This window comes from Idiotropiscis lumnitzeri, chromosome 9 (assembly GCF_059441095.1).
Source record: "Idiotropiscis lumnitzeri isolate Australia: NSW breed Sydney's pygmy pipehorse chromosome 9, RoL_Ilum_1.0, whole genome shotgun sequence".
NCBI lineage: Eukaryota > Metazoa > Chordata > Actinopteri > Syngnathiformes > Syngnathidae > Idiotropiscis > Idiotropiscis lumnitzeri.
The window spans coordinates 8,281,204-8,295,607 of NC_142399.1; the positions used below are offsets into that span (position 1 = coordinate 8,281,204).

At 41.0% G+C, this 14,404-nt stretch overlaps 1 protein-coding gene across 1 annotated transcript in view; it reads left to right on the forward strand.

The window, feature by feature from the left end:
• Positions 1 to 14,404, forward strand: part of LOC148330108 (protocadherin-15-like) — a 188,746-nt gene that overhangs the window by 128,243 nt on the left and 46,099 nt on the right. Inside the window, exons 22-25 of the mRNA XM_088304514.1 lie at positions 2,003 to 2,233; positions 4,471 to 4,587; positions 10,140 to 10,280; positions 10,892 to 11,004. Coding sequence (XP_088160640.1) covers positions 2,003 to 2,233; positions 4,471 to 4,587; positions 10,140 to 10,280; positions 10,892 to 11,004 — 602 coding nt within the window. The remainder of the gene's footprint in view (positions 1 to 2,002; positions 2,234 to 4,470; positions 4,588 to 10,139; positions 10,281 to 10,891; positions 11,005 to 14,404) is intronic.

Sequence of the window (14,404 nt, forward strand, 5' to 3'; positions counted from 1 at the left end):
CCCCGGCTCAGCAGCATCTCTTATAAACTTTAAGTAAACAAATAAATAGTACCATAAAGTTAGTTAAAAAATGTAAGCGATTTCAGCAAAATTCCCAATATCGGCCCTGACAATAATCGGTCTATCCCTTGTCCAAATGTTTTACACTGAAGCCCACATGTAAAAAAAAAAAAAAAATGGAAAGAAGACTGGGGTATGGAGGGGTGTGATGGCGGGTTGCATCGTCACCATTTTTTTATGAAATTCAATTTCAATGTTGTGCAATATGTCGTCATGTGGCAAAAGACGGCCTGTTCAGTTACTACGTTGGTTACTCTTTTTCATTCATTCTTTTTAAGACTTAATAAGGTTGTAATGTATTATTATTATTATTATTATTATTATTACTATTATTATTATTATTATTAAATTGGTCTCATGGAAAGAAATGGGAAATTAAATCTTGTTTGTCTGTTTTCAATTTACATTTCAACATTTGTCATGCAAGGGTAAAAAGAAGTTAAATGTAACCACTTAAAATCATTAACTGATGACAAGTGACGAATTTGCGGAGGTGAATCTCATCACATTTATGCTCAGCCCCAAATGAATTGCAAAATGATCAGACAACTGTATAAAACTGACTCAAGAAGAAGCTCAACCTCAGTATGATGTTTAAGTCCGAGAGTTAAAAAAATAAATAAATAAAAATAAATATATATATATATATGGATGTATGGTTGGATGGACAGATATTGCTCCAAAACACTTACATAATACCCGTGGAGTCTGTCTTTAGATTTAACTCTGTCAAATGTCACTGCACATTTTATCTCCCCCCTCGCCGTGCCGGCACACGAAAGGAAGCGTCCAATATGCAGAGCAAACAGAGTAGAGGGATGAGTAATTGCCGGCATATTGTAAGCGACAATTTCTGCAGCGGTAGGAATTCAGCAGAGAGAAAGCGAAGGGCGAAGGGCGACTGAGTGACGTGTGCACTGTGACATTAATCGGCCTCCCCTGAACGTGGACCCCGCAGCGTGATCTCAAGACAATTAGATCGGGTGGATCTGCACGTTTACTTCTTGAAATGAGATGGATGAAAGATTCGCTTGCACGCTCGCCTGCGTTCACACATACATGCGTGTTATTGCAAATGATTCATATGTTTATGGGGCATTACTTCATCCCATGAGCACCGATATACAGTAATCTTTACTATGACGTATAATTAAACCTGAATGTGTTCAGAATGTATTATTAGCCTACAGAGATAAAATGGTAGCATGCATCTTGATTATACATGCATTATATAAATAAAAATGTATTGATATAAATATGTCTTAAATGTACAGAATGAAGCTGCCTGAGTGGCGGGTCGCGGCTTTCAGATGTAGGCCTCCTCTAATTTTCTTTTCGTCTTTTTACCTTTGAGTTACCTTCCTTTTTAGAAACTAAATGAAATCAGGCAGCAATAAGGGGGCGGTCCTGTCTCATGCAAACGAGTCAATGCCCCCCCCCTACCTCCCCTTTCTGCTTCTGAAGAACAGCTTTCATTATCATATTGATCGTGGGTGGAGCTTGGCAATTGCAACATCTATACTGAAGTGTGACGAGAAAAGTGAGTGACAAAAAAATAAATTAAAAAAAAGCATTTTCGCTTCACCATGACATGAGAAAATGTGTGAGATAGATGACAAAATATGAATTAATTTACAGCTCACTTAGCTCATTTGCATTTACAATATGTCACTATTCATTTGCAAGCTTTGCAGTTTCCTTTGCATGATCTGATCCCGTGCCGCAGAATATGTGGAGGTGTTATATAATGTAACTCAGCTTCTGTGAGTGTCCAAAGCCCTCAAGCATATCAGTGAGTAACACTGGCTGCGAATCCTTTGAGGGAGGAGCTCTTCAAATTCCTTCATGCCACATTGATGCAACATCGCCTCCAGTGGCTCAAAGCAGAATTGCAAGTTTTTAATATTTTTACGCTGTAACACTTTGGGGTTTCTTCTCGCAGGCTACAGATTCTGACCTCTACTCCAACGTCACCTACCGGATCAAGTTGAAGTCGGCCCGCCGGCTCTTTTCCCTGAACGCAATCACCGGGGAGTTGGCCGTGCTGCAGACTCTGGACTTTGAGGATCTGGCAGCGATGGGAACGGGAGCCTCATACACGTTCCAGGTAGAAGCTGTCGACCAGGGAGGCGTCACGGCCCCGGGGCAGGCTACCGTCACGGTCCGGATCACGGTAAGAACCCCCCTGACATTCATCCCGCCGCAAACTCACTGCGGTCCGGTGTCATTTATTTCATTTCACCCAGAGGACCTCAAGCCAAGTAAAGTGAGGAACTCTCAACTCAACCTGACTTTATTTTTAGACAACTTTAAAGAATAACCGCAGGTGAAATATAGCAATAAATATAGCAAGAACATACCACACACAATAACACCGGTCAACACATTTTTACTACATTTTTTTTAATTAATTTTTTCTTTGGCACGTCAGGTTGGCATAGTAATAATGATAATATAATAATAATAATAGATTATTATATAATGATAATAAATAAATTATTATATTATAATAACAAATTACTATATAATAACAATAATAATGAATTATATAATAACAATAATTTTATATATTTAGTAATATTAATGAATTAAGGATTAGGTTCAGCAACAAGTGGATTTTTTTTTTCTTTAAATCGGTGTAAAAAATACAGTTGGTCAGTGCTTCTCAATTATTTTCTGTTACGGCCGCAAAGGAAGAAGAATAACCAAAAACCAATGTGTGTTTAGGGGATGATTAACCGTTTTTCATTGCAGGGTTATCTCCACTGATCATTGGCGTAAATGTCTTACGTACATGTGATCGGATGAAAAAAATGCCACATCATTTTGTTTTGGACGTTTTCACTTTTAACTCAAAAATGAACAACTGAATAAAACATGCTGGTACCCGAGATGCACTTCATCTTGTTATGGGACATAAAAGCATTGTTGACGCTATTATTATTATTTTTTTGGTCTCATTTTTGGATCATATTTGCACGATTGGGATGCACCAACTTAGCCAGCATGTCGTCTTTGTGAGATGGAATGATGACGATTGCGGGAGCGTATCAGGCAACACGGCAATCTCCTGAGTGGAGTTTGTCCTTCGATGAGGGTAAACCTTATTGCTGACACCTCGGACCTGCGTTTGCTGTCAAACCACATTCGTGAATTTAAAGATGGCAGCCGCGGACTCACACGGGCGTCTCTGTGACGAGTGATGGAGCCGATTCCGCTTCTGGTTTCATATCTCCAGAGAGCTGTTTGAAGTATCAACCGTTTGATATCCTCTTGTATTGTTTTGTTGTTGACGCATTTGGGAGGATGCTCTGCAGTGCAGAATGTCCTGCGTGTCCTCGACGTCAGAATTAACTACTTTTATCTGGAGTGGTGATCACACGGAAAATAGAGATGGTAGTTTTCTCCTGGAGGACCCGTTTATAAATCATTGATCGCGGAGAACTCACTGTCACAACAATTGGAAAATAACAACAAGGTAATGTGAAAGGAAGATCAGCCCCAAGGATTTATTATTATTATTTTTATTTATTTATTTTTCTTATCATTTCATTCTCACGGCTGAGATTGCACGGTTATCAAGACGCGATTAGAATACACGGCCAAACCTTCACTCTGACCTGTTGTGCATTATTAACAAGCAGCTTGTTATTTCAAGAAGTTTTCATGCCCTGTGGATGAGGAAATCGTGATCGCTGCGTCTACGCAAAGCCGCGTAGGTTGTTGCCTTTGTTGTGCTAATGTGGACTCGAACTTTGGTGCCAGAGGAAAGTCTAGTGCTCGTGTTTTTGCTTTTTTTTTTTCTTCCGCGGCACGATTCTTAGTTATCGAAACGCAGGTACTACCGGGTACAATTTGTGGTCCCTGGTCAAGCTGGTTTCCAAGCATGCACAACTGATTTCATGTGGGTGATGTCAAACATTCAACACCAAACACTGGCCCGGAGTAAAAATGCCAAAACTGGCCACAAAAAAAAAAAATAAAAATAAAATTTCTTTCATTTCCAACAGCCTACCTTCAAGATTGTGTCATTAAATTTTTATTTTTGTTGTTTTTCCCTGCAATTCTTCCAAAAAAAAAAATCATTCATTAGGCCCCACCCTATATTCTCTGCTCACCATGCAAACCACCTGCCACCCTTTACATGCCCGCATTTTTATTAACCTCTTCATTCCCAAATTTTTTTTTTTTTTTTTTTTAATGACCTGGCCAAACAAGCGTAACACTGCAAAAAAAAAAAAATCATCTAATTAATCCCAAAACTGCTGCTGCCAGGTCACCATTGCAAGTGAGAATCTGTTCACGTCGGGTTTTCTTATTTTTTCTGGACAACCAAGCCCCCCAAGAACCAAAACCAAAATAAATTTATCTTTAGCAAGTTTCATTCACGGCGGGTCTCCTTGTTTTCAGGATATGAACGACTTCTCCCCCGTCTTTAGCCAACCGTTGTACAAAGGCATGGTGGCGCCCAACGCTGAGAAGGGGACAGTCATCACCACCGTGTTTGCAGACGACCAAGACCCACCGGTGAGTACATCGATTTGTAAACCACCGAAGAGGACAGTGAGGTTGATGCTGATTGGTTGATTTTCCTCAGGCGTTGGTGGTTGCTTAGAAATCGGACAAGACGGGCTCAGAGAGGGACGCTTTTTTATTTATTTATTTATTTATTTTTAATCGATACATTTTGAAAAGTCAGCTTTACGTCAGCTCTTTGACAAAAACACATTTTATTTTTATATTTGGGAATTAAATTCCTCCTAATTCCCAGTGAAATCTCCATGAAAGGTTTCCTGTTTTTTAATACTTCCCGCAACCAATTTTCTGAAAACTTTCAGAGAAAGTACCGGAAATTGTCGACCACTTTGCAATCTGAGCTAAGCTCCATTCCCCCGCAACTTGTATAATGACAGGCGCTGAGTAGATGTTCAAATAGTGACCAGTGAGATACATTGTGCTTTTCTCGTGACATTTGTAATTAAAGTGCGCCGCCTGTACAATCTGGAACAAAGCCAGCAACCCACGTGTGCTTTTTTTTAATGAATGCGTATGAAAGAATGGCTCGGCGAGGTCTCGCTTCCTCACGACACGTCGCTCTTTGAACATCAGACGTTCTCATTTGTTCGCTCGTTTCACGACCCGCACTTGAAAGTTCCCGCAAGCCTGCACGCTTTCATTTGTGCATCACCCATGTATGTACGCGTTTCAATCCTCCCTCACCGGCTCCTCTTTGACTTGCATGAGTCACCAGCCTTTAGCCTCCAACAGTGTCGTATTTCAGAAAATTTTTTGTTTTTTTTCGCACTGGAGTTTCTCCCTGGAGTGGAGCAATAATGACTTTGGTCTATTTTCTTCTACATTCCATCAGTCACGATGCACAAGTTTCACCAATGCAGTCGAGATGTCGTCTCGCACGACGCTAACAAACCATTGTGATGAAAAACTAAATTGAGCGAATGTTCTTCGTCATTCATTACGACTTACCTTTTACTCGTGACTCATCGTTGTTCTTTGAGTCTCATGAAAGGAGACTCACAAGGTCGTTAGCCGAGCCCCCTCGTCCCCCTCTCGTCTTCTCTTAAACACTTTTTCTGTCGAAGGTTCAAAATAGTGACCTCCCCGTGCTGACCTCACAGCTTCCACCAGTCTAGGGAGCCCCATCTTCCACTTCCGTTTATTCTCAGCAGCCCTTCATGCTCGTTGCTTCTCACAGAGTTGGCTTTGCACCTTGACATCGGGTCAGTCCCAGCTGAGGGTGGTAGAGTAGCGCTCATAATCACTATGACTCACTCAACCGCTTTAAGAACTTGGATTTTTTTTTTTTCTACTCTGTTGAGACAGAGTAAGCTTTTGTGTTCCATCTCGCCATCCATTTTCTATACTGCTTATTGCGGTCGGAGTCTTGGGGGGAGCGCAGACTTTTACTCAACGAAAAGCGGGGTACAATCAGTCAAAGGTCAGAGTGACCAAGATTTGCTAGCGTGCTGTTTATGCTGTCATTTTTTCATAGTCCTTGTACTCATGAAGGTGGTTGAAACTGAAACTAAAATGGAAAACCGACCTTTTTAGTGGTTTGTATAGAAAAACAGTGTCGCCTCATTATACTCGGTCCTCATTGAAATGAATGAAAATGCCATTATTCTGTTCCGGCCTCCACAAAAAGAAAAATTAGTGTTTTTAAAAAGTAAAATCGCATTCTAAAATATTTCCTTAACAAAACATAATTTGATAGAATGTAAAGTGGCCACTGGGGGGGCATTGTAAAACAATCACGCAGACACAAACAAAGAAGACTTTCACAACTACTGTAAGTGACTTAGTAAACTGCGTTATATTTCTAGTTTTTCACACATGATAAAGAAAATATTACTCGTGAGTAGTGTTATCCTGCCTGATTGCATGTTGATGCCTGTTTGTGTATCGATCCTTTGCCTAAAAAGTTATTACGTCTCGGTGATTGATGGTATTTGTTAGCATATCTATGGTAATTCATGTTATGTTACCATTAAGCTAGCTGAAGGCAAAATTAAAAAAAAAAAAAAACATATTATTGAGCTTTTAGTCCGCTAGCTTAAGGCTAATGCTAACATTAGCAATGTTAGCATGGCTATCGCTGTACGTGCACAGCAACACATATGCACAGAAAATACAACAGTCCTTGTACTGTATTCTTTATCGAGTCCCACCTGAGTTTGAAGCAGAACACGCCCTGCTGCAATATGATTGGCTGCTGCAAAATAAGTATAAATTGGCTTTTTTACTGCTCCCAGTTGGCTAGGGTGCCCGTAACATGATGAGCAGCAAAATATGAATTCAATTGAATGAGACAGAATGACTTTTAATTCTGTTTAATGATGCCATTATTGTCCTCTTTTTTTTGGAGGTTGGAGCAAATTAATCGGATTTCAATTCATTTCAATAGGGACGGATGATTTGAGATTTGACTGTTTTGTCCATTTCTCCCCTTGGATGCGATTTTTGAGCAATTCAACTGACTACACAAGCTTTACCTTAAATTTGAATCCCCTTCCCACTTGTCTGTGCCTAAGGCGTAGCACTGTACAAAAACCTTTTCAAAACCTTCTGCGATATGAGAACACAACCTACCCCGAGCATGTCTACGTGGTCAGCATACGTGATCGTGTGATGCAGCGCGGGGCTTTGACTGACACACCAATTCAACTTCCTAACAGGAGTGGACTAAACCAGTCTCTTATTGACCTCCGGCTCAAAGCATTTTATTGACAGAGTGCCCGTCAAAGGCTAATACAATATGTATCGCAGCCAGACAGTGTACTACATCTCTGTCAAAAGTTCCGAACATTTCAGACCATCCCTGTTAGCTTTGTGGGTAGACAAATGTCTTTCCAGCTCACACCTCGGGAGAAGTGATGCTCGTGATGTCTAAAAGTGGACTATGTTTTCATTCCGTGCTCCATCACTCTAAATGTGATTACCATGGAGACAAATGCTCCTGAATGCATTATTCCTCCTGGCCAAGTTTGCAAGGTCCGTTATTGATGACTGGAAACTAAATATGAAAAGAAAATGTACCCTTGTCATTTGTTTTGATAGCCGTCCATCTGTTCATCGCGGTTTAAAATGTACGTTTTATATGATGAAATTTGGTTCACGTTGGCATTGTGAATCATTTAAAAAAAACAAATCAAGGAATGAGTGTTGTGTATCATACTTTTAGTTTGTTCAACTTTTTGAATCTTTCTTTGTGGTTTCCCACACCTTGCGTTAGAAGGGGGAGGGGTGAGCAGTGGCTTTTTTGCATGAGACAGGACCACCCCTTTTAAACAGGCTCATTTCAACAGGGCAGGAAATATGTGCTTAAAGAGGAATTATTACTATAATATACATATTAATATTCTACATAAACTATTAATAAAGAATTATTATATATTTGTTTTACTTTATTTTTAATCATTTTTTTGTTTAACAGGTTTATTTTAGTCCCTAAAAATATGTAGTTTTTTTTTTTTTTACCTGCATGTAAAGCTTCATGTGCTTTCAAAATGTATTTCAACTCGCGGTTCATCATTCTTGATGACAAGCAAGAATCAGGCATCAAATCAGGTGTAAATAAGCAATGATTATCCCAACGGGAAACCAAGACGGAAGGACTTTATGAGTGATTGATGAGGAGTGTCAGTGAGCGACCAATCTGCAGAGTGATGGGTTTTTTTTTAATCCAAGAGACATCTGGACTCATTTGATGTTATTGACTGCTGCTACATAGACACATCTACAACGTCTGTCAAAATGACGGAGGGATCCTTGTAAATAGCTAAATAGATGGATCATAAAATACCTTTTTTAAGTGCTTTTAGCTGTAGTGGCTGAAATTATTATTATTTTTTATTTTTTTTTATCAGGAGAATAATTTGCTGGTTGCAATGTAATATAGAAAGAGAAAAGGTTATGTTTCGAATTCCAGCAAATAGTCTAACCATTAGAGTACACTCGCTTGCCCATGTTGTGTAAGCTAACTAACGACCTTCAGATAACGATTCCCACTGTTTGCAAATCACGCACATCGGTATTAAACTACCCGGATCTCTTGGTTTTATCGTAAATGAATGGTTAACTCAGCTGGCACTACGTTTTTAATGAACAGATTCAGGCACATCATCGAGGCTTCTGGAGCATTGTCAAAGTCGCTAATCTCATTAGAATGTGTTAAACTGATCTTTACAAAATGGTTTATAAAAGAAAGTCATTCATAACTGGAAAAATGTACTGTGTTGTAAACGTAAATTAAAAAATTGAAATGGTCTGTCCAGGCTACGGTGACGCTAGCTCACTTCTTTTATGAGAGCTAATTAGCTATTTTTAGCTCATGATTTTCATTGTTCGCAGGGCTCCGAATACCACACACAGACACTAAACTCACTTCAATTGCTTGTAATTTTTAAGTCCTTGCATGCTGTTTATATGTTTTTAGCCATTTTTTCCCCATGATTCGCCAGTAATTTCATGCTAGTAGCGTTAAATTCGTTACAAATTGATGGATGAATGTTTCTCACTGGTATATGGCAAAATGTAATATATTTAGCAGCGTTCAATGTCAAAATCGGCCAATCGGTAGAATAAATTGACAAATACAATTTAACATAAACAAATTACACTTTTGACTCCTGAGGCAAACACTCCAGGAAATAGACTGATCCGGCTAGATGGCCGCTCAACTTGGCCCTGTTCTCCTCGCACATCGATTCCAAACTCAATTTTACTGTAATTTAAGAAGTAATTCAACTAGCACGATGTTTCTATGAGCGTATTTAGCCGCATCGTTGGCCATCGATAGCATTTTCACGATAATAGCGCTACTCGCATGATGAATCACAATTATTCGAGTTGAAATGTAACTATTTTTCCGATTATATCATATATTTTCCTTTTTTAAACTTCTTTCTCTGGTGACCTTGAGCTGATGATCCCCGCACAATAGAACGATTATGATAGTATAGCTATACATTTAATCAGAAAGCAAACAATAAAATATTGAGATGATGAGATTGCTCACGCTCGGTTATTACGTGCTTATAATGCTTACTGACCGAAGCGGCTGCCATTATGGTGGTTATACGAGACAGCGCAAACATTATTCAAGAGTTTTATTGTCGATCCACTGACGTATTTTTCATTGTCCTGCAAATCCCCCCTGACAATTCCCGGAGAAGGTTTCCGAACCCCCTCAAGACAAGTGTCGCAGAAAGAGCCCCCATCGGGGACATGTTCATGCTTGTGGTTTTATCTCGTGTCACTGTCGCCTCCCGGCTGGCCAGTCCTCCAGAAAACAGATCAGATATGGAAAAAAAAAAAGATTATTAAAAGATCAGTTCTGTCCTTCGGCAGGAAAGTAGCGAAAGAAAAACAATAAAAAGGATCTGCAATCAGGATGTGTGTTTAATCTTTTTTGTGTTTCATAAATATTTACAATTATGACGCTCCAGTTTTACTGTGTTCTATCGTTGAACAATTCCTGTTTTGAGGCCTCCGACATCATTTTGTCAACTACCATCATCTTATTTTTATGATTTTTTTTCCCCCCTGCTCCTTCTTTTCAGGGCACTCCAGCCAGTTTTGTGCGCTACAGAGTAGACCAAGACAAATCGCCGTACAGCGGGAGCATATTTGATGTGGAAGAATTGACCGGAAGGATCATCACCAAGGTCAACCTAAATGAGGAGCCCAGCCTGACTTTTAAGGTGAGCAGAGGCGAGCATCCAAAGATAGATAACGAGATCGCGGCACTGACAGAAGAAGTTATTGTGATTTTGTTTTTGAACTTTAACCGGAACTTGAACGACTCTACAACTTAACAGAAGTTGATCGAAACTATCCCAAAGGAGAACAAAATTCATCTTGTGTTCTAGACCACCAATTTGAAAACCCCTACTCGTGACGAGAAATAATTTTTGTTGGCCGCCTTTTTAGAGTAAAATTTTGCAAATGCGACGATCATTGACATCACGTCGCTTGCCACAAGATCCCGATCAGTGGTGTCTGTTTATTGGATGACATCATTTTTCCGGTGCGTCCACAAGCAGTGATTGGACGCTCGCGGCTTGTTATATAAAGCCGTCATCCCAAGGTGACCTGTCCTTGTTTTAAAATATATTTTTTTTTTTAGAGAGCGAAGCAAGTGCTCTAGGACATTTAGTTCTAATAAGGATGTCTCTGAGACGACACTGCGTCAAAATAAAAAAAAAAAATGTTCCCTCTCGCTATTCCTTCTTCTTGTGCTTGTAAAATGAATGATGGTGGGTGTTGTAAACAATGTGTAATATGTGGCTGCTGCTGCTGTGTGTGCGTGCAGTTGTTTGTCATCGCCTTTGACGACGGCGAGCCGGTGAAGACGAATAGCACCTTGGTGGAGATCACCGTCCTTCAGCCCTCGCGTATTCCCATCTTTACGCAGGAGGAGTACAGGTGAGGGCATGTTTGTGACGGCTCAACATGCTTCAATTAGTCCTCACCTATCAATTGCTGCGAGTGTTCTCGTTTGGGATTAATGAGGTGCGTCGACTGCTTTGGCCTACATTCGTCTCTCGTCATTGTCATGTTCTGTTGCCACATGAATCATGTTTCATGTGTAAATATGTGCTGACACAAATGGAGAAGCATCTGGTTGTGTTGTGCTTCTTCGATTTATTCTTCTACTGCTTTCGCTCGGTCTTTGTATTATCTGGAAGTTTAGATTTAGATTCGGGCAGACTAGTCGATGACTAGTCGACACGTTCGCTAAAGCACTGCTCAAGCTTGATTTTATTTGAGAGAGTTTGAGTTTGCATGTTCTCCCCGTACCTGTGTGGGTTTTCTCCGGGTAATCCGGTTTCTTCCCACATTCCAAAATCATGCATGGTAGATTCGTTGGATGCTCTAAATTGTCCCTACGTGTGAGTGTCAGCGCGGATGGTTGTTCATCTTTGGCTGGCAACCAGTTCAGGGTATACCCCGCCTACTGCCCAAAGACAGCTGGGGAAAGGCTCCAGCACCCTCGCGACCCTCGTGAGGAGAAGCGGCACGATAACGGTTGAATGGACACATTGATTCAACTTTTATCATTTTAGCATTGAGTTTTTATTTTGTTTCTATGCTGGACAATCCAAATATTATTTGCAATGAAAGTGGTCGTTGGCACAAAAAAACAAAAAAAAAAACGATTGGGGACTTGTTATCTACACCACCCTCTCAACAAGCAGTAAGAACTGACATGGCAATTTCTTCCCGTGTGTGGGGTCTCTCACATTTTATCTGTCCATATTATTATTAAGAGTTTTGGTTTTTTTTTTTTTTGCAGGCTTAAGCGCAGACACAATTAAACTGTCAGAAAGCGCAAAACTTATCTATATTTCTCAGGGATGCTGATGGGCTGCCACGCGAGTCGGTGCGCGTCCGACAAAAGGCTGATGTTGCAGTGACTCAGGAGGAGTCCGCACACTCATTTATAATTAAACTACACATGGATTATTAACACTCCGTCTGAAGCGGCTTTGAAGAACTCACTCGTTCCGGCGGCTTGTAATACGCTGCGTCGCGTCCTTGCAGTCGGCACCTGTGTGAGGTGAATCCCAGTCGGCTGACGCTCCGCAGGACTGATGGCAAAGTTGAATCCGGCGGGGCTTAATGGGAGCGCTCGTTTTAAGTGGATTGATTTACGAGCTGGCGTGTCAGTCAGCGAAGGCAGACGAGCCGCCGTAACTGAATTTGACGTGTTATTAAGCTTCGGATCGGCATGACACAGCTGTCAACACAATGACAAAGTTGTGCCCATCCGGTTCTCTTTTGTGGATTTTCTGTAAGGTTTCCAGTCGTACACCCACATGATCTAATAAGATCCTACTTGAGAGCTGTACCCCCCCCCCCAAAAAAAAAAAATGTGCGGCTGTGGATGCTCATCCAAGCTGCTGATGTGCATCTGAAAAGTCAGCACTTAACAAGCATCGCCGGAGCGACTCGCTTTTCAATTCATGGGAAAGGCTGACGGTAAATAAGTGATTTAGTTCCATATTTGAGTGCTTCCACAATAGCACAGAGGCGGGCTAAGATCCCGAGCCACTTTCAAGTGACAGCCGGGAACGGCATTGTTGAAAATTCATTCTACGTTTGACCTACATTGCTTCCGTTAGAATTAGATGCTTAATGCCTCTGTGGCAGGCTAATGGTTAAAGGTTAATCACAAGCGTGATTTACTTTGCCAATGAGTTTGGATTGCGCTTTTGCAATGGAGAATTTCATGCTTGGAAACAAACCGGCCGGGGTACATCCAGGTGGCACAGTGAGAGATCACGTGAACTAATTTAATGGCAAAACGATATTCCAAAAAGTTTTCGGTCCTTATCAATTTCCTTAAAAGGAAAGAAAAAAATGGCACTATATAAATCTAGTAGAACCTGCCGGTGAGGCGTCTAAATGATGTTAAATAGTTGTTGTTTTTCTTTGCAAGGCAGTTTCGCGAATCAGTGACTTCATTTGAGGAGCAATTTTCAAGTTTTGTGAGCATTTTTTTTATTTTTACAGATCAATCCCAGGGACCTGAAGCGAGAGTTTTTATTAAACAATACAAATATGACAATATAACAAATTAATATATATATATATTTTTTTTTTTTCTTAAATCCACATTATGTGAAGCCAGAAACTGGGTCTGTTTTCTATTCTTTTGGTGGTTGCCCCAACATATTATACTCACTTTTGTTGTTCTATGCCATTTGATAAGTCACAAAATGCAAATTATGCGACGCAAAACCGCTCACTTTGAGCCCTGCAGTATATCAAATTCATTGCGCTACGATACCGGTGACATCATTACTCATTATTACATTATCACCGCCGATATGAATAAGTTCATGAGGATTGTTCAGAGAATTTCCGGAATTCAGCCTACATGAGCTGATAATGACACAACTATAAAATGAGTGCAGAGACTCATCACTTTTATTCTGATAGTGGTATATTGGCTATTCTCAGCATGGATATCTTATTCACTGATTACAAAATGCGATTTCTGAACACTCCACCAATAAACATTATTTAATGAATAGGAAACTTTTGTTTACTCGTGGTGCTATTGCCACCCAGAAGCGCATGTGACAAGGTCTATAAATCCGAATACACACTCCACTCCCCGTTGTTGCTCAATTTTTATTCTCCCATCAATGAACATGCACAGCAGCATCGCTGCTCGCCGCCTCATTGAGTACCCCCCCCCCCCCCATTCGTCCGACCCTCACAGAAGGTCGAGACCGGAAGCCCCCCCGTGTCCGCGGGGGGCACCGTTGGCTTAAACAATGCCGAGCGGTCGCAGCAGCTGGCCCCGGCTGCGAATGATGAGCCATGAAAAGCATTTGCCAGGTGCTGGAGCTTTTTCTCCTGCCCGACCGCCGCCTATCCTGCTGAGGGTGTCCAATCTGCTCGCTCTTTTGAACGGCGAGCCCGCTCATCCCTCAGCCAGGCGATTTCTCCCCAAAGAGAACCAACCGCCATCACAAATCACTGCGTAAATGTCCGGAGAAGCTCACGTCTGTCACGGCGCAGGCAGTAAGTTATATGAGCAATCAGGTAAGTTATGCCTGCAGCTCGGGGCCACACAATCAAAACGGCTCTGCTGGGTTTTGGCCGGCGTAATGATTTCTGCCCGGGCTTTACGGTCGCTCCCGTCCATCTGTCAAAGGGAAATGAGGGCCTCCCAGTCGTTGTTAGCTACAATAAATGTCTCTGTTTATGCTGTAGCAGCGCACCTGCCATTTGTTGCGGAGCTTTTGAGATCATAGCAGCATGAGCTGTTTATGTTAGCAGCTCATAAAAGAGAGTGCAAAACAATAAAGCG